Below are 19,383 nucleotides of genomic sequence, written 5' to 3' on the forward strand. Positions count from 1 at the left end.
GAAAGGGGTCGACTGCTTAATGAGTATGGTGTTTTCTTTGGGGATGTTGGAAATGTGTTGGCACTAGATAGATGGGCTGGTTGTACAACATTGTGAATATACAAAATGCCACTGAATTGTGTACTTTAAAATGATTCATTAAAAAAATTTTTAATTGAGGTATAATGGACATATACCATGTAAGTTTCAAGTGTACAACATATGATTCAATATTTCTATACATGGCACAATGACCACCAAAATAGCCTTAAAATTATTCATTTTTCTATTATGTGATTTTACCTAAAAATAGAAGGTATTCACAATAAAAAGGGATTCCTATCATCTCTTGGAGAAGAAGTAATTGAATCATAGAGGCATCAATATTATAGGTAGAATTAGTTAGTAAAGAGAAAATAGTTCTTAAATACTACAATTTAAAGATACCCTAAAAATAAAACAAAATAAAAATATCAAAAAGAGAAAAAAATAAAAATGTATACATCATGTGCCCATAAAACACAGCTGTTTACACTCCTTTAAAAAATAACCTAGTAGCTCTTCTCAGCAGCAGCCTGAGGTGATCTCTGAAAATGGTTTGTTATTCACTTGATCCAGAAAACCCCACAAAATCATGCAAATCAAAAGGTTCAAATCTTTGTGTTTGCTTTAAGGACATTTGTGAAACTGCACAAGCCATCAGTGGTATGCATATCCAAAATCTGAAAGGTGTGACTTGACAGAAGCATTGTGTGCCACCCTGTTGTTACAGTAGTGGAGTTGGTAGGTATGCCCAGGCCAAACAGTGGGGCTGAACTCAGGGTTGGTGGCCCAACTTAGAGGTTTCGATGTAGATGCTCTGGTCATTGCGCACATCCAGGTGAATAAATGTTAAATGAAAGCTCCCAAGATGTGGCACCGAAGTTAAGAGCTCATGGGCAGATTAACCCACACATGAGCTCTCCCTGCCACACTGAGATGACTCCTACTGAAAGGAGGAGACTGTTCCTAAACCAGACGAGGAGGCTATGTGGAAGAAAAATATATCCCAGAAAAAACTGAAGAAACAAAACCTTATGGCCCAGGCATAAATTAAGCATAAAATAAATGTTAATAAATGTAAAAAGAGCGGACCCTGACTGGGTAGCTCAGTTGGTTGGAGCATTGTCCTGTTGCACCAAGGTGGCAGGTTTGCTCCCTGGTCAGGGTACCTGGGCACATACAAGAAACAAGCAATGAATGCATATTTAAGTGAAACAACAAATTGAAGCTGATCTGATAAGAAAAAAAAATAGGCAGAAAAGAAAAAAAAAAGGTATAAGTTTATTCATTCACACCAGACGGCTATTGTTGTATTGGCTGTTGCCATTGTCTTTATTTGACAATCTTAGGGCAAAGAGGTCAGGTATTGCATGTCTTAAAAATTCTTGTGACACACCAGTGCACAGTGGCACACTGGCTGAAAATCTCTGTGTTAGACCATAAAACAAGTCTCAATCAATTGAAAAGGATTGAAGTTATACAAAGTTTGTTTCCCGGCTACAATGGAATAAAATTAGAAATCAAAAACAGAAGGACATTTGAGAAATTCACAAACATGAGCAAAATAGACAACACACTACTAAATAACCAATGATCAAAGAAGTCACAAGAGAAGTTAGAAAATACTTTGAGGTGAATGAAAACAAATACACAACATACCAAAACATATGGGATGTCGATAAACAGTACTTAGAAGGAAATTTACAGTGGTCTATGCCTCCATTTATTCCCAACTTCCTTAGCTCTAGGCAACCACTAATCTACTTTCTGTCTCTATAGATTTGCCTATTCTGGACATTTCATATCAATGTAATCCTCAAATATATGGTCTATTGTGTCTGTCTTCTTTCACTCAGCATAATATTTTCAAAGTTCATCCATACTGTAGCATGTCTTAGTACTTTATTCCTTGTTTTCTTTTTAAAAAACTTTAAAAAAATTTATTTTTAGAGAGAGAGGGAGGGAGAGAGAAACTGCGATGTGAGAACAAAACAATGATTGGCCCCCTCCGCGCTCCCCCTACCTGGGCATGTGACCTGATTGGGAATCAAACCAGCAACCTTTCCATGCATGGGACGACGGCCAATCTATGGAGTCACACCGGCCAGGGTGTGTTCTTTCTTATCTATATATATGAAAGGCGAATATGCTAAGTGTCCATCCAGGTAATGACGTTACATAGTAACGCCCGGCTTCCTCTCCCTAGTGACTACCCTCCTTGCAGTTTCTTCAGCCTAGGAACACGACCTGCTTTATAGCCAGGTGGAAACATTTCACACTGTAACCAAATGTCTGTGAAGTGTTTTCCTGTGCCTCATCTCATTTGATCCTCACAGAAGTCCTGGAGTAGGTAGATAAGAGATTCGGTGGAATCCTATTTTCTTTTCATTATTTGGAAAACGGAGATTTAGAAAGTTTAGAAATTGACCCGACTGAAAAGAAATGGTGGACTTTGGAAATGACTTCAGGTTTTCTCACTGCGCAGAATATAGTCAAACACTGTTGCAATTAAATATTTTACCCTTTGTTCTCCCTGCATGATCTATAATAATAATCTGCTTCGTGTTGATATTTACTGCTATGTTGCTGACAATTACTTGAAGGAGAAGGTGGGGTGCTTCACAGGGCTGGAAAAAGTTTAGCTGCATCATAAAGCAGATCTAATTAAGCAAGTTTGTTCTATATCTATAAAAGGCTAAGTTGACTCTCACATGTACAATACATACAAAGCTCTTGCTGGCACCAATTGCAAACGTGTGTTTCGATCTGTCATTGTTGATCATGAATTTGGTGACACTTCTATTATAGAGAAAGGGCGAATTGCAATATTAAAATATTTCTTCTAATTAATTTTCTTTCAATGTGCACAAATTCGTGCACTAGGCCACTAGTTATCAAATAATATTCCATTGCTTGCATATACCACATTTTACCTATCTATTCATCAGTTGATGGACATTTGGGTTGTTTCCACTTTTTGGTTTTTATGAATAATTCTGCTATGAACATCTGTGTGCAAGTTTTTGTGTGGACATATATTTTCATTTCCTGGGTATATACCCAGGAGAGGAATTGCTGGGTCATGTGGAAATTTGATGTTTAACCTCTTCAGGAACTGCCAGATTGTTTTCCAAAGTAGCTCCTTCATTTTACATTGCCATCGCAATGTATGAGGGTTCTAAATTTCCATATCCTTACCAACATTTGTCAGTTTCTGCTTTTTAAAAAAAATGGTTATAGCTATCTTAGTGGGTATGAAGTGGTACCTTGTTGTGGTTTTGATTTGCATTTCTCTGATGACTAATGATGTTGAACATCTTTTTCATATGCTTATTAGTCCCTTGTGTATCTTCTTTGGAGAAACATCTATTCAGATCTTTTGCCAGTTAAAAAAATTAGATTCTCTGTCTTTTTATTACTGAGTTCAACACTTTTTAAGTTGAGCAAATAACTACCATAAGCCCCACCTAAAGCTCCATGGTCAGTCAACTTCACCCGCATTAGGATACGATGCAAGGTACCCTGTAGTATGTACGATTTGGACATCACTGAAGTGACATCATGGTGACTATTGTCCAGAGCTCTGATCTCATCCATGACATGAACGAGACATTTTCCTTTGGTCATATTAGCATTTTGTTAAGATAGTAGAGCCCTAACTCCCTCCCCCCCCCCCCACTAATAAGTTACATTTTGTCAAATTTTAAATAAAATGTAATACAATAGTTTGATGTGTGATTAAATAAATGATTTAGTCATTTCAACAGCTGAAGATAATAAAAATTTTAGTGTAAGTAAAAATAGAACCAATTGTTATAGTTCAACCCATTGATGCTTTTTCTGCTGTCTATATTTCATTGTTGAAAATAAGTTGCAAAAAATTTACCTAAGTTCCTCGCAGATAAATTAGAGGTGAGAACCACCTTCTCTTCTTACAAAGTTTGGTCTCTTGCAGAATAGCAGTGGCTAAAATAAGTGGTGCCAATTTTTTGGAGTGAGTCTTGTTTAATTCAGAATATAATTAAAATCTCATGTAGCTTTATTGGTTTTAGTATCCAGCAGAGAAAAAATATTGAAACTCCAAGAGATTTTGAATTAAATAGCTACAACAGTTTTGTTTTATTAGTTCTGACTGTGTGAAAAAAATTATAAGGACAACTTTGGAAAAATCTTGTTCTTTTAGAGCCCCAAATGACTTTTAAAACAATAAAACAAACTATAAAACCTACACAAGTGATATTAAAAATTATGTAGTTCAATAAATGTGACATTCACAAATGTGGTTGTAATTTTTTTTTTAACTATAGCAAAATGAACATGGATCTGACGATTGGATTTAGAAGAGGTAGTGTTATATAGCTTAAGAGAATTAAGTGCTTCAATTTGCTAGTGAGGATTATGTAGCTGAGATGGAATGTTATACCAATGCCTTTTAAGATCTCCATTCACATCACAGGGTCTGTGGCTAAATAAAAGAAATGGATGATACTTCCTTTTCCTAATTACTGATTATTTCCCTGGCATTTCCTATTTATTTTTTAAACTTTGTAGAGTCATATCTTTTTGGTGGCTGAGTCATACACAAAACAAATTATAAATCCATACTATTTTTGAAGATGGAGAATGAAGGCTGACTAGTACAGGCATTAAATGAATTGCTGCGATAATCGAAATTACTCGATGGGTGGAAGGGGCAGAAAAACAAAATGAGGGAGAAACATTTTGTGAGAGAATAATAATCACAGTTATCTGAGTTCAAATCATTGAAAGCCCAGACGTAATTAAAAAAAAAATACTTTTTTAACTGATCTCAGAGAGGAAGGGAGAGGAAGACAGAGACAGAAACATCAATGATGAGCGAGGATGTTGAGAAAAGGGAATCCTAGTACATTGCTGGTGGGAATGCAGAGTGGTGCAGCCACTATGGAAAACAGTATGGAGTTTCCTCAAAAAATTAAAAATGGAACTTCCATTTGACCCAATGATCCCCCTTTTAGAACTATATCCTAAGAAACCAGAAACACCAATCAGAAAGAATATATGTACCTCTATGTTCATAGCAGTGCAATTTACAACGGCTAAGATTTGGAAACAGCCCAAGTGCCCACCAGCAGATGAGTGGATAAAAAATATGTGGTATATCTATACAATGGAATATTATGCAGCTGTAAAAAAGAAATAACTCTTACCATTTGCAACAGCATGGATGGACCTAGAGAGCACTATGCTAAGCGAAATAAGCCAGTCAGAGAAAGATAAGTATCACGTGATCTCACTTATATGTGGGATCTAATGAACAAAATAAACTGATGAACAAAGTAGATCCAGAGACATAGAAGCATGGAACAGACTGATGAATTTCAGAGGGAAGGCGGGGGTTGGGGAGTGAGTGGGGAGTGATTAACCAGGGAACTTATATGCATACTAGAGGCCCAGTGTACAAATTCATGCATGGGTGTGGTCTGGCTGGCCCGCCCCAATTGGGGCCAATCTGGCCTGCCAGAGAGAGGGGCCAAGGGTGGGGCTGGCTGGGGGGAGGGGCCATAGGCAGTTGGCCGTCCCGGCCCCCTGATCGAACTCCCGGTCACACTCCCGGTCGAACAGGCAATTTGCATATTAGCCTTTAATTATATAGGATAGGCATAGCCCATGGGCACAGACAATAGAGTGGTGAAGGCCTGGGAGGGGTGGGTGTGGAGTCAATGGAGGTCAATGGGAAAAACAAACAACAAACAAACAAACGGGACATCTGTAATACTTTCAACAGTTAAAAAAAAAAAAAGAAGAAAAAGAAACATCAATTATGAGAAAGAATCATTGATCAATTGCCTCCTTTGGGGGGAGCCCACAACCCAGGCATTTGCCCTGACCTGGAATTGAACAGAGAGCTCCTGGTTCATAGGTCCAAGCTCAACCACTGAGGCACCACTACCAGGCCTAACCATAACTTTTGAAGGCACCTTTGAGCTTCAGATAAGAACTGTCTTTTCTTTGTCCCCCAATTCTGTGTCTGTCCTTGGTCCACAGAAATGCACGTTACTTTTATAATCTCCCAGCACCTGCCTGAATTCTCTATCAGGCCATGTGATGAGAGTTATGACTGGTGGAGAGGGCACAATATCAGACCAGACCCCAGAGGCACCAGGGACCCACAAACAGCCTTCCACAAATGGTTCCCAGGGACAATACACCACCTGAACTTGTATGCAGACTCAATAAATAATTCAAATTATTTTTACCTTAAGAAAGTGAAAGTTTTAATTTTTTAGCATTATTTCCCTCTTTATATACACATATCTGAGTGCATATATGTGTGTATATTAGACTATTTGAAAGTTGCAGATATTATAACACTTAACCCCTTAATAGTATGCTTGCACCTCCCAAGAATAAAAACATTTACCCACAATACTAATATCACTACTAACACAGTATTAATTTTTGTTGTTGTTAATCCTCACCCAAGTATATTTTTTCCATTGATATATTTTTTAGAGAGAGTGGAAAGAAGGGGGAGAGACAGAGAGGGAAACATCAATGTGAGAGAGACACATCGACTGGTTGCCTCCTGAACATGACCAGGGGGCGAAGGATTGAGCCTGCAACCGAGGTATGTACCCTTGACCTGAATTGAACCCGCAACCCTTCAATCCAAGGGCTGATGCCCTAACCACTGAGCAAAACCAGCTAGGGTGTAAATAGTAATAATGTCATCTAATATAGAATTCATATTCAGTGTTTGCCTATTTTCTCCCAAAATGCCTTTTGTAGAGGTTTTCCTTTTTAATCCAGAAGCCAATCAATTGGGGTGATACTATGAAACCTTGTGAAAATCCCCATCCTCAACAATGTTTCACTCAGTGGTTTTGGTGATTAATGATGACTCTTTCTTGAATAAATTATTACATTTTCTGATTTTTCCCCCCAATCTTCCTGCGTTTGTTAGCTGGCATTCTTTCAGCGTTACCATCCACCATCTCTTACAGATACTCAGACACCATGAACTGTTATAGTCAATGTGTTATAATCCAGAATGTGTTTTGGTGCTTCAGTCACCCCAAATTTGGCCAATGACGACCCTTCAAGGTGGTTCCTGGTTTCTCTCTAGGTTCTGGCAGGAGATGCTCCAGTGCACCGTCTACTTTCCTGCCCCAGGCTTAGAATCAGCCACTTCTTTCAGGACCTACTTTGCTATGAATAGATCACACATCCACATCCTTCAATTCTCCAAATACACATGAAGTATACAGTACAGTCTCCCTCCAACTCCACCTCTATCTTCATAGACAATAATATTAGGTTTTTTTTGTATATCCTCCCAGAGAGTTTATATAATAAAGCAAAGGCACAGATAACTATTCATACCCTCTCCCAATGTTTTAACTCCAGTGATAGCATATTACACTCACTGTATTTGTCTATACTTGTAGCTCTTGTCTGTCCTCAGATTCTGAATCCCAGCCCAAAAAGATTAGGAACCTTCAGGCTAAGTCTTTTTTAAAATAAATGTATTTTTTATTGCTTTCAGAGAGAAAGAGAGCGGGAGAGAGAGAATTATCAATGATGAGGGAAAATCATCAGTCGGCTGCCTTCCGAATGCCCCCCCACTGCGGACTGAGCCAGCAACTCTGGGAATGGTTAGCTGGCCTTCTGGTTCACAGGTCGACACTCAATTACTGAGCCACACTGGCCGGGGTAGGCCAAGTCTTCAATTTTCAGATGAGAAAAGCTCAGGAAGGGTGACTTGACTAGTTGCATTGGCAACTATTTGTCCCTCTCTAGACTCTTGGATAACTACTCATTCTTCAAACATCAGTTCATGCCTCCTTCCCCAACTAGCTGATGTCCCCTGATTACAAGGTTTCAGATCATGAGGCACTTCTCCTCCATGGCACGTACATTAAGTCACATTATCAAAACTCGTCTCCTGCCTCGGTGAGGACAAGAGCCACATCTGTCTTGCTCCCTGCTGGCACACAGTAGTTCCTCCACAAACATGTGCGGAGTGAAACTCGGGGCGTCTGGCTTCCAGTCCGCGCTTCTTCCTACCGCAGTCCCGCCGCGGTTGGAGAAATAATTCCCCGACGTAAATAAATAATAATAATAATAAAAAATCTCAATAGGAAAAGCTGGGAAGTCTTTTTCATTTCTACGATTAATGGAGGACCTCAGCTGAAACTGCTCACCGCGAGGTGTGACGACCGCAGGAGGGCGTCAATCAAGAAAATGCCCCCTTGCCCCGCAGGCGAGGGGAGCCGCGCGGAGCCGGGGCCACACCGGGTAGCGGCACAGCTTCAATAGAAAACACGTGCAGAAACGGAAAAGTGGGGCTGCGCGCAGCTGCGACCCCCTAGGACGCAGGGAGAGGGGACACGGAGCCGTCCCCACTGGGCCGGAGACGACGGCACAGGTTTCGCCTGGAGCCCCATCGCCCCGGCTTCCCCCGATTCCTGCCGGAAGAGGCTCCTGCCAGCGTCCCCAGGGAAGTGGCTGAGTCCGGGGACCCACACAATGAACCGGGCCGGGGCGGCCAGGAGCCCGGAGCACCTGAAGTCTGGTCGTGCTTACTCCACTGGGACGCACCTAAGGGCCGTGGATCCCTCTCCTTGGAGCTGCCCCGGAACCCCAGGGCACGCCCTCCCAAGAGCCAGAGACGCCCCGGGGGCAACAGCGAGCGCCACCGTTACTCCCAGGAGGGCGCCGGCCAGGGCGGGTGCTCTCGGGCCTGAGAAGGCGCAGCCCTGGCAGTGGCCTCGACGCTCGCCAGAATCGAGTCCAGTCACCCCTCGCCTGGGGCCGGGCGCCGCCACCCTGGGCTCCGGCCTGGACCGGTGCCCCCGAGTTTCAGCAGAGATGCCTCCCGGCGGTGCTAGGACTGCTGGAGTCCGCGTTCCCTGCAGCTCTTCCCTCCGGGCTCCCCGACGAACGCGGCCCCGGGTCTTCCTTCGAGGGCGTCCGGGCCAGGGCGCCGGGAGCCCAGAGCGACGGCGGCGGCCGGGCACAGGGGCGCGGGGTCCCGGGAGCCTGGGAGCTAGCGCGTCCCGGGGGCGGGGAGCTCGGCCGGCGGGGGCGGGCCAAGGGTGGGGGCGGGAGGCGGCTCCCGGGGCTCCGTGCCATTGGCCGCAGGGCCCGGCGGCAGGAAGGGGCCAGAGAGCGCGGCCCCACCCCGCGGCCAGCGGAGCCTATCGCCGGGAGCGCGGAGCGCGGATAAATGTAGCGCCGCGGCGCGCGCGGGCCGGCAGCTCTCCGAGGGGCCGGAGCGCAGCGGAGCCATGCAGTACCCGCACCCCGGGCCGGCCGCGGCGGGCGCCGTGGGGGTGCCGCTGTACGCGCCCACGCCGCTGCTGCAGCCCGCGCACCCCACGCCTTTCTACATCGAGGACATCCTGGGCCGCGGGCCCGCCGCGCCCACCCCCACCCCCACGCTGCCGTCCCCCAACTCCTCCTTCACCAGCCTCGTGTCCTCCTACCGGACCCCGGTGTACGAGCCCACGCCGATCCACCCCGCCTTCTCGCACCACTCCGCTGCCGCGCTGGCCGCCGCCTACGGACCCGGCGGTTTCGGGGGCCCTCTGTACCCCTTTCCGCGGACGGTGAACGACTACACACACGCCCTGCTCCGCCACGACCCCCTGGGTAAGGCGGCCGGGGTCATGGCGGGGCCGAGCCGAGGCGGCGGCGGGGAAGGCGCCACCCGGCAGGTGGCAGCGCCCCGGAGGCGGCGGGGGCGGAGGGGAGGCAATAGAAAGTTGTGGCCAAAGCGACGGAAAAGCGGCTCTCGGGCGCGCGCGGGGCCGGGAGACGCGGGCACCGGCGGCGCGCGGCGGGAGTGACCGCACCGTGACTCAGATTGGTTTTCCCTGAACCTTTGCAGGCGTCGGGGCGCGCCGGCCGGGGTGAGACCTCCGGGGCTGGCAGCCGAAGGCAGTGGTGGGGCGCGCGCGCGCCGCCTTGGGAGGGGTCCCCTTCGCTGGAGGGACGGGGAAGGGAGTGCCCAGGCGGGGGGCCCCGGCCGGCCCCCGCGGGGGCTGGGATGGTGGCCGGGCCCGGGTGGTTACGGGGCTGGCCCTGGTTCAACAAGCTTGTGCAGTGAAAGAGCCTGACCCTTTCCGTTCATACAGGAAATCTTGAGCTCTCGATAGGAGTAAATCTGGTTTCAGAAGCTGTTAAGTGTTTTCCTGGCTGCGTGAAGCAGACCCTTCCCCCGGAGTAGTGCGCGCTGCTGATTATTTTATCGACATCCTCAATACAGACAAATTCAGGAAACACTCGACTTCTGATAGCCGGGATCCGTTTTTCTGATATTGTTCATTTCCTCTGTGTGGGATGTGACTTTATGGCAGCTAAAATAACCAGTTGCTTCCTTTTTTTTTTGAGGCTGTTTTGCACCAGTCTGAAGCCTGACGTAAGCAAAATCTCGAAAAACACACAAGACACACACACACACACAAAAAAAAAAACAACAATGCCAGCTTCCAAAGCGTTTAGGCGCCGGCCTACAGACCCACGGACGGACGGACTGGCGGACACGTCCTCGGAGTGCGAAGGGCAGTGCGGACACGGTGGCCGTGTAGAATTGTTGGGGCTCGTCCCCTCCGTGCGCGGCCTGAGGCACAGACGGCACCCTGGCTCCGCGCTCCCGGGGGCCCTGGGCGCCTCCGGCATCCGAGGCCCCCGAGTGAGTAAGGAGCCTGGGGCCACCGGGGTTTTAAATCTTTGTTATTGGCAGCTTCTGAAGAGACCCTGGAGACAACCAACATTTTAATAATAATCAATTAACATTTTAATATCATTAGGATGGTACGGCCTCTAGTTCAGTTCTCCATCTTCTCATTGTTAGAGAGATGGGGTGGAGGATTATATTTTAGTTCTCTCTTTTTTTAAAAAAATTATTATATCGTATTTTTTATTCCAGCCTCGAGGGTTTGGTGCCGCGGCCCCAGCGTGGCTCTGTTAAGCCTGCTGTGGCGGGAGAGGGGGGCTCTCAGCCGGGCCGGGGTTGGGGGCGAACGTTTCACCGAGCGCGCCCTGGGTTTCCTTGGGTTACTGCTGGGACTGCGCAGGAGGAAGCAAAGGGTTTTCGAGTTAGACCAACAGGAAACACATTGACGGAAATGTTGCCATAGCCCACGGGGTGGCTTTAACTGGCCGCCCCCGCGGGCCGGGTGTGAAATCAAAGGAGGCCGCGGCGCCCTGGATCCAAGATTGGGAGCCCCACGCGTGGCCCGAAGGCCGGCGCCGCGCTCCAGGGCTCCCCACGCGGCCTGGCGCGCGGTTCCGTGGTTAGACTCCCGCCGTGGGTCTCGGCTACAACAGCCTCTGTGAATGGAACGGCCCCGCTCCTCCCCAACAGACACTCAAAAGAGTTTTTTGGAAAGTGCAGTTCACCCAGGGAGAGGACCTAGAGGTGCAAACAGTTGTCGGTAAATTGGAGAGCGACTGGTTCAAGAGGGGCTTGGTATTTTAAGCTCAACCTATAATGGGTGTTCTCTTGGTGATCAAAAGATTTGGCTGTTGGTATCTAGCTGTGGGCGTGAAGGTTGTGTGTATGTGTCTGTGCTTGTTCAAGGTGGTCTCTGTGTATTGCAGGGTAGGTGTGTGACCGGCTGTTTGTGTCTCTGGGTGTGCATGTGTATCGGTGGCCCTGTATTGGGTCCATGTGTCGGTGAGTGTATATGGACGTGTCTGGTTGGGTGTCCTCCTGAATCTCCTCACCCCCTTGGTCACCCCCAGGGCCAGGTAGTTCTAGGGTCACCAGGCTGCTCCAGGGCCATCACCCATCAGCCCTCTTTCTGCCCACAGGCAAACCTCTGCTCTGGAGCCCGTTCTTGCAGAGGCCTCTGCATAAAAGGAAAGGCGGCCAGGTGAGGTTCTCCAACGACCAGACTATCGAGCTGGAGAAGAAGTTCGAGACCCAGAAATACCTCTCCCCGCCTGAGAGGAAGCGTCTGGCCAAGATGTTGCAGCTTAGCGAGAGACAGGTGAGCGCGCCCGCGGCCCGGGGCAGGCTCTCCTGGGGCGGGCGTCGCGGGGCATAGGAGAGCCGTGTGCGCTCCTGCGCCTGGAGCCTCGCTATTCAACGTCTGGGGCTGTGGTCTGCTGTGGAGCCCGGAATCTGCCTCCTCCCCACCCCGTCCCGTGGGATTCTGGGCTGGTGGCAAGTTTTCTTTCTCTTTTTCCTGTAGGTCAAAACCTGGTTTCAGAATCGACGCGCTAAATGGCGAAGACTAAAGCAGGTATGGACATGGTTCTGTTTCTATGGAAATAAATATTTTTATCAGGTTATCTCAACGCGAGGCCTGTTATAGGTTGTATGCGAAAGTCATTTGAGAGACTATTTAACCTCTTCACCTTGATTAAAAAGGCAAATAGTCTTGCTGAAATTCAGGATGAGTTGCTCAGGTGGCAGTAATGCTAAAAGCACCTAATGCAGTTCCTATGTCAATTATGCTTGGGTTTTCACACACTGGCTAGTAAAACTCCTGGCTAATTGTTTTATAAACCCCATATGTTGTTTATCTAATTAACGCAGGAAAGATAAAGTAATTGACAGTAAATGACTTAAGCAGTTATCTTTGGGAGAAAATTGTTTCTTTTATTTACACAGCCATAATAAAACCAGTCAGAGCTCAAGGGTAAATATAAGGAAATAAACACCTTTAAGTCTTGTTTACACTGTTTTTAAAGAAGAATTAAATATCAAAGAGTTTAAACATTATTTCCCATCTAATGCCAGCTCTTAAAATGAATATAAAAACATGTAAGAGAATATCCAAGCCTGTTTGGAAAGTAGCTTAAACTTTCTAACAGTCGTTCTTCCTATGACCTTGTTACGCAATATGTGATAAAAAAGTAAAGGCTAATTCAGTTTTTAAAGGCTATTAACTTAAGGCTAAAGATTTGTTTATGAAGTCCTAATCAGGATGACTTCTCCAAAGTAATCTGCAATTGATGGATTGTTCATTTGCCAATGTATGTGTAGTTTATAGTAAATAAAATATTTTTGAAACAATGGCACAAGTTGGGAAATCGAAAGCAGTGTGCATTTTTAAATATAGTAATTATAAAACTTTTTCATTAAAAACAAGATAGTGTTACAAAGAACATTTTGAAGCAGGAAATAAAATTCATTTCATTATTCTAATGTGATTTAAAGATTTTCAGGTTTTCCCTCAATTTCTGACCTTGTGCATATATTTGTTACATAGATGCAAGCCTGCTGAATCTATTATTCTATAGACTTGCTTTAAAAAAACACACTTTATACTATTTCTATGTAGTGTTTATGTCCATTTTAGACAAACACAGAATTAAAAATTTACTAGCTTATTTAGTTCTTGGTCAAAAGTGGGACTGCAGTTTACTAGGGACTTTTAAACTAGAGATACCTGTGTAATATGGGAATATTTTCAAGAAATTTCCCTCAGATTTTAAGTTATGATTGTTTCTCTTCTCAGTTGGCAACATTCTTCCAGTTCTACATTTATTTATTTGCCATGATTTTGTAACCTGTTACACATGTTTACGTATGTTTATAAACATACTCCAGAAAATGGATGAAAAGGATTCAATCTAATAATTTGAAACTTTTTCCTTAATCACTATTTAGCGTTCATTAAAAAAAAAAAAATGTCTAGCCCTAGCCAGTTTGCCTCAGTGTTTAGAGCATTGGTCCACTGACTGACGGGTCTCAGGTTTGATTCCCGGTCAAGGGCATGTACCTCGGTTGCAGGTTTGATCCCCACTCTGGTTGGGGCGTGTATGGGAGGCAACCAGTTGATCTATATCTCTCACATCGGTATTTCTCTCTCTCCCCCTCCTCCCTTATACTTTCTTTCCAAAGATCAATGGAAAAAATATCCTCAGGTGAGGATTAAAAAAAAATGTCTAGAAGGCCCTGTTAATTGGCAAAGTTTAACTATTTGAAGAATGATGATACTGTGTATCTTTAGTGGTCTGATTTCTCCCTCCCACCCCCCTAAACTTTTAAGAATCTTCAGATCATTAAGATTTGGGCTGGAATTAGTGTTCATTTGACATAATACCTTTACAGTTATATTTGTGATTGGTTGTTCTTATTTGGCAAGAGTATAATCTTTCTCTGATATAAAAAGAAGTTTTTCCAAAGTGAGAAAAAGAGTATGCATTATATATGTAGAGACTATAGCTAAGAGCAATTGATAAACTAAAAATTAAAAAGATGGTAGAGGGTGAAAAGCATTTTGATTTATGTCTCACCTCTTCCATATCTCATGATCTACCAATCTCCATTTTCATCCTCTTCATTCAGGAGAACCCTCAAAGCAATAAAAAAGAGGAACTGGAAAGTTTGGACGATCCCTGCAATCAGAGGCAAGACTTGCCCAGTGAACAGAATAAAGGTGCTTTGGATAGCTCTCAATGCTCGCCTTCCCCTGCCTCCCAGGAAGACCTTGAGTCTGAGATTTCAGAGGAGGATTCTGATCAGGAAGTGGACATTGAGGGCGATAAAGGCTATTTCAATGCTGGATGATGATCACTGACATCGGCACATTCAGAAAACTGGACTTGGGAATAATATTTGCAACAGGAAATCTCTATAGACAACTGGAAAACTATATGGGAGAGGAAATCAGTTTGCTGGTATTCTGGAAACCGAAAATATTTGGTGCACTGGCTAAATAGCAAACTCACATTGAAACCTTAATTTTGACTTAAGCAATTTATATATTGATTTTAGATTGTACGATAAGGGGACTTTTCACTGGTTAAATTTACCCCCTTTTAAAAAAGTAATTTTTTTTCCTATTTATACAAAGTAATTTAGAACATTTTGGTTGAATTTTTTAACTTATAACTTTAAAGATTTTAATGGGATCTTCTTGAATAACTTTTCTATAATCTGTATCTTCATCCCACTTAATGGAAAACCAAAGGGTACCCCAAATTCAGAGGTATGCCTTGGAAAGGGGGCCCACATTTCGGGTAGCCTTGGAATATTTTAAAAGGAAACATTCTTTACTTTTATATTACGTTCTTATACCGCTGCCTTAAATCCAAAAGCAGCTCAGAGCTCATCTCCGGGATGTGTGTGCCTTTTGTTAGAGAGATATAGTTGATAATCTTAAAATGCTTGTTTTGCACTATCACTTAGTACCTGTTTGACTAGGGTGTTAAGGATAGTACTGTCCAATTCAGGCAGAAAAACTGACTCATTGGTGACTGAAATTACTAGTAAGCACAGGAACTAGAAATAGCAGGTTAATTAAATGTAAGTAGATTGTAGATATTGTGTTTTACATCAAACAGTGTTTATAATGTGTATATGTATATATATAATTGTTCACTGTAAAAAAACATGGCCAAAATATTTGTGTGTGTGTGTTTTTTAATGAGTAACCTGCCCATAAAATAAATCTGTCGGTGAGACGACTGTCTTCGTCAGACCTCTCATTCTTCGATTAGAACAAATCCGCACTCTTACACCGGCCTCGGGTGCGGGGCGTGGTGCTGGGCGCCGACCCCACCCGCCAGCGCGGGAGCCTCAGGTGGTGATGGCGCTGGGGCCCCAGCCGCCGGAGCACCCGGGGCGCGGGGCTGGGCCTTGGCGGGCGCGTGGGCGCCTGGAAGGTGGGTTTGGGCCTTTTCCCCGGGGTTTGCAATTGACGGGTGTGCGCGCGTCTGGGGCTGCGGGGGAGGCTCCCGCAGGCAGGTCGGAGCCCGGGGCGCCCCAGGCGGCGGCGGCTCCGCAGAAGCGCAGGGCCGCTCGAGTCCCAGCGATTCGCCTCGGCCCGGCCGCTGTCCTTGACCGACGTGAGTCAACACTGCGTCATCCCCTGGCTGCCCAGCGGGGCTGGGGGGTCCGCTTAGGGGAATGGGGTCCCTGGCCGGGAGGAGCGGGAGGAAGTTCCCCTCGGACAGCAGATCCCGTGCTTCCGGGAACTGCAGAATCCTCTGCGGAGCTCGCTGGAGCTCCCTGCCGGGCCGGCGTTTCTCATTTGTTGGGGTGACAGGGAAGTTGCATTTCTCACAAGTGCTCAGGTGAGGTCAACGTTGCCGGGTCGGGGAACAAGCTTTGAGGACCCCTGTTCTTAGTGGGCCGGAATTCCCCCCTGGCTCCCCACCCCTCACCCCTCCTTCACCTGCTTAGAGAGGGGGAGAGGGAAGCGGGGCCTATCCAAGGCCACGGGAGCCCGAATTTGGCGGTTGAGGGGAGGGAGCAGGGTCAAGGAAGGGGTGCTGTGAGACAGGGAGAATGAAAGTGCTGAGAGTGGGGGTGAGGATGAGAGAAAAGGTGGGCTGGGGTTTCTGGGGTTTCCGATTGGCCTAGGGCAGTGGTCGGCAAACTCATTAGCCAACAGAGCCAAATATCAACAGCACAACGATTGAAATTTCTTTTGAGAGCCAAGTTTTTTAAACTTAAACTTCTTCTAATGCCACTTCTTCAAAATAGACTCGCCCAGGCCGTGGTGTTTTGTGGAAGAGCCACACTCAAGGGGCCAAAGAGCCGCATGTGGCTCACGAGCCTCAGTTTGCCGACCATGGGCCTAGGGTATTGCTATTCTGCAGCTAGCTGCGTGCCTGATGGTCCAGGGAAATGAGGAGAGAGACCTGTAAGAGGAGAAGACCAGAAATCTCTTCTCACCTAGGCCTCCATGGAGGCCTCCAGATGCTGTGCAGCAGGGTGCCTCCTGGCAGAGGTTCTGTGCAGGTGGCTGACCAGGGCTGTGGCTCCCCAGATGGGGGCCCTCGGTGAAGACAGAGTGAAAAAAGTCACTGCTCTTAGGGGGTTGTTGCATCCTTGGGATGGCCTGGAATTGCCTGTGAATTTAGATTAGTATTGCCACCTTAGGCAGGGAGGTGTGCATAGGCCTGGAAGGGTATAGATTTGAGTTGAAGTTTTAGTTCTTGGCCTCATTCTCTATCTGTAGGATGAACATGGCCTGGTTGATCTACACCTCCCCTTCCAGCCCCCAAATTCCCAACTCAGTTCAAGGTCTTTAACTTCATTGCTTCTCCTGTTCTCGGGGTCCCCTCCGTGCTGGAACCCAAAGGAGACATCCAGTGGGAAGGGCTCCTTTCCCATCAGCTGCCGGCTCCACACGCCCTGACCCTGCCTGACAGGTTACATCAGGGTTCCAAAGGTCGTGATCAATCTCCTTTGAAAACGGGACTGTCTGTATCAGAGTCTGAGAGAATGGGAGGCTTGTGGGCCTAATATTGAATTAAAGCAATCCCGAAATCAGTGTGTGTGTTTCGCTCCTGGAGATAACCTCTGGTTAATGTTTATTCTTGAGAATAACTGTATCGTGACTATCACGCTGAGAAATACAGGCTTATGTGTTGATGGACACCAGGAAAGTTGAGGGGTGAAATCTTGTTTTAAAGTAGAGGATTCCTGAAACCAGGCAGTATTCCAATTTAAAGCTATTCCCATCTCTCTTCAAGTTGCTCATATTCTGAATCTAAACATGTCCTTAAGAATCAAGAGCGTGTTAACTGAACAAGTACAGTGTTCTTAGGACACAGGTTGGCATTAACTGTTCTCTAAAGTGCCCCGGTTGCAGATTGCCAGTGAATATTTACAAATTCTTCCTACAATCCAGGCATTTTTCATTTGTTTGTCTTTTGGCTATTTCATGTTGAAGCGGCATGTATGACCTTTACAGCACAACTCCTGTCTTGTTTTTAACTCTTTTTATCAGGAGATTCAACTCGAAAACGGTTATCATTTAGCAGAAAGACAAACAGAAAAGCACATTTTTGTAAGCAAAACGTTAATGATTGGAAGAATTGCCCTAATTTCGCCATGACAGTGTGTGATTAATCCCCTGGGTCATGTACTTATATTTTAAGTTATTCAGTTCGTTGGTCTTTGATATTCAGAACCCTTTCTAACTTAATAGGATATTGATTTTGTTGGATGATGTACTTTGACTCTTTAAACAACATCATTTTGAGGGGTGACTAGCCTGCTGTGTAGTATTTTATTTAGAGAACTATTGCATAAGGTTTCTTTTTTTTCTTAGTCTTTATGGTTTTCTCAGGGTGAAAGCTGATAAGACATCTTGTGGGAAAAAGAGGAAACCATCCCTGATAGTGAAAGTACCTATTCTCTTTCGACATTTCTGACCACCGTGTGTGTGTGTGTGTGTGTGTGTGTGTGTGTGTGTGTGTGTGTGTGGTTTCATTACTGTGAATATTCAAACTAATTAATGGGGGCAGGGCAGGGATTCAAGAAAATGTATATTTGGACTTGGGGGGAAATGCATTTTGTTGGGGACAGACCGCACTTACCCAAATTCCCATTCCAGTTTTACTGCCTTGTGGAAGATGACACAAACTCAAAAGCTCACCTTTTTTATTTTACTTTAAAACCTAATAATGATCCTTGAAATCTGTGGTTGGAGGTGACATATGTGACTACTCACAACATGGGACAGAGTGGATGCTTCTAAATGGCTAGGAGTTCGGTATCTTGTAGTAAAAATAATGTTAACATTCACTTTTCATCCCTTTGACTTTCATGCTATTCCAGCTGGACTCTGTACTTTTCTAATCCAATTTTGTCCCTTGGTACATTTTTTTTTTTTTTTTTTTTTTTGGTATTGCTGTTGAGTTCAGATGAGAAGCACTTTGGAAATCCCCCCCATTCACCAAAATATCTAGACCCAGGGTCTGTGGAACAGCAGCTATCCCTTCAGATGGGGCTGTGGGGAACCCTCTCTCAGGAATTGCACCTTTGTGGATAAGAGCAGGGCTGGAAGTAAGGCAAACGAGTCCCCTGCAACCCCCTTGCTGGTTGGGGGCTTTGGGAAACATAATTCTCATTCTCAGTTCTTCAGTTCCTTAGAGAGGTGGGTGGCTCAACTGAGAGGAGGTATCAATATCTGGCACACAGTAGGTTCCAAGTGTTAGCCAGAAAAGCTAGAAAGCCCCCCCTGATTCCCTTCTTTTGAGGCAGTCTTTGATTCCCAGGTGCAGGCGGGAAACCTCCTCAGTCAGATGTACACAAATCTCCGCAGACAATAGAGAGGGCTTGGGGAGGAGACCTTGGAGCTGGCAAAGGCATTTCCTGTCTGCAGAGGATCTTGACTTTGGAGCATCCGGCGGTCACCACCACCACGAAGTGAACCCTATCCTGTGTAGCTACTTAAAAAAAAAGAAAAAGAAAAAGGCCAACTGCCAATTTCAAGCGATTTTCCAGATGAAAGCCAATAAGACAACTTCTCACTTAAAAAGATTTTTTAAAAGTCTGTTTTCTAACCAGTAGAGTCTTTTCTAATTTGGAAGGGAAGTTTGGTAGCATTCAAAATCTTAAGTATTAAAAAAATCTCATCACTTTCTAAAGACTACTACAAGATAACCCCATTCCCCCACTGG

At 45.4% G+C, this 19,383-nt stretch overlaps 2 protein-coding genes across 2 annotated transcripts in view; one reads left to right on the top strand and one right to left on the bottom strand.

Moving 5' to 3' along the window:
- Positions 1 to 9,585, bottom strand: part of IDE (insulin degrading enzyme) — a 149,303-nt gene extending 139,718 nt beyond the window's left edge. Inside the window, exon 1 of the mRNA XM_079793458.1 lies at positions 9,492 to 9,585. The gene's annotated coding sequence lies outside the window, so the exon portion shown is untranslated. The remainder of the gene's footprint in view (positions 1 to 9,491) is intronic.
- On the top strand, positions 9,192 to 15,433 carry HHEX (hematopoietically expressed homeobox). Its single transcript, XM_079793474.1, has 4 exons — positions 9,192 to 9,657; positions 11,824 to 12,002; positions 12,207 to 12,257; positions 14,312 to 15,433. The coding sequence occupies exons 1-4, from the start codon at positions 9,294 to 9,296 to the stop codon at positions 14,531 to 14,533; spliced, it is 816 nt and encodes a 271-aa protein (XP_079649600.1). The 5' UTR covers positions 9,192 to 9,293; the 3' UTR covers positions 14,534 to 15,433.
- The last annotated feature ends 3,950 nt before the right edge of the window (positions 15,434 to 19,383 follow it).

Source organism: Cnephaeus nilssonii, assembly GCF_951640355.1.
Source record: "Cnephaeus nilssonii genome assembly, chromosome: 16".
Lineage (NCBI taxonomy): Eukaryota > Metazoa > Chordata > Mammalia > Chiroptera > Vespertilionidae > Cnephaeus > Cnephaeus nilssonii.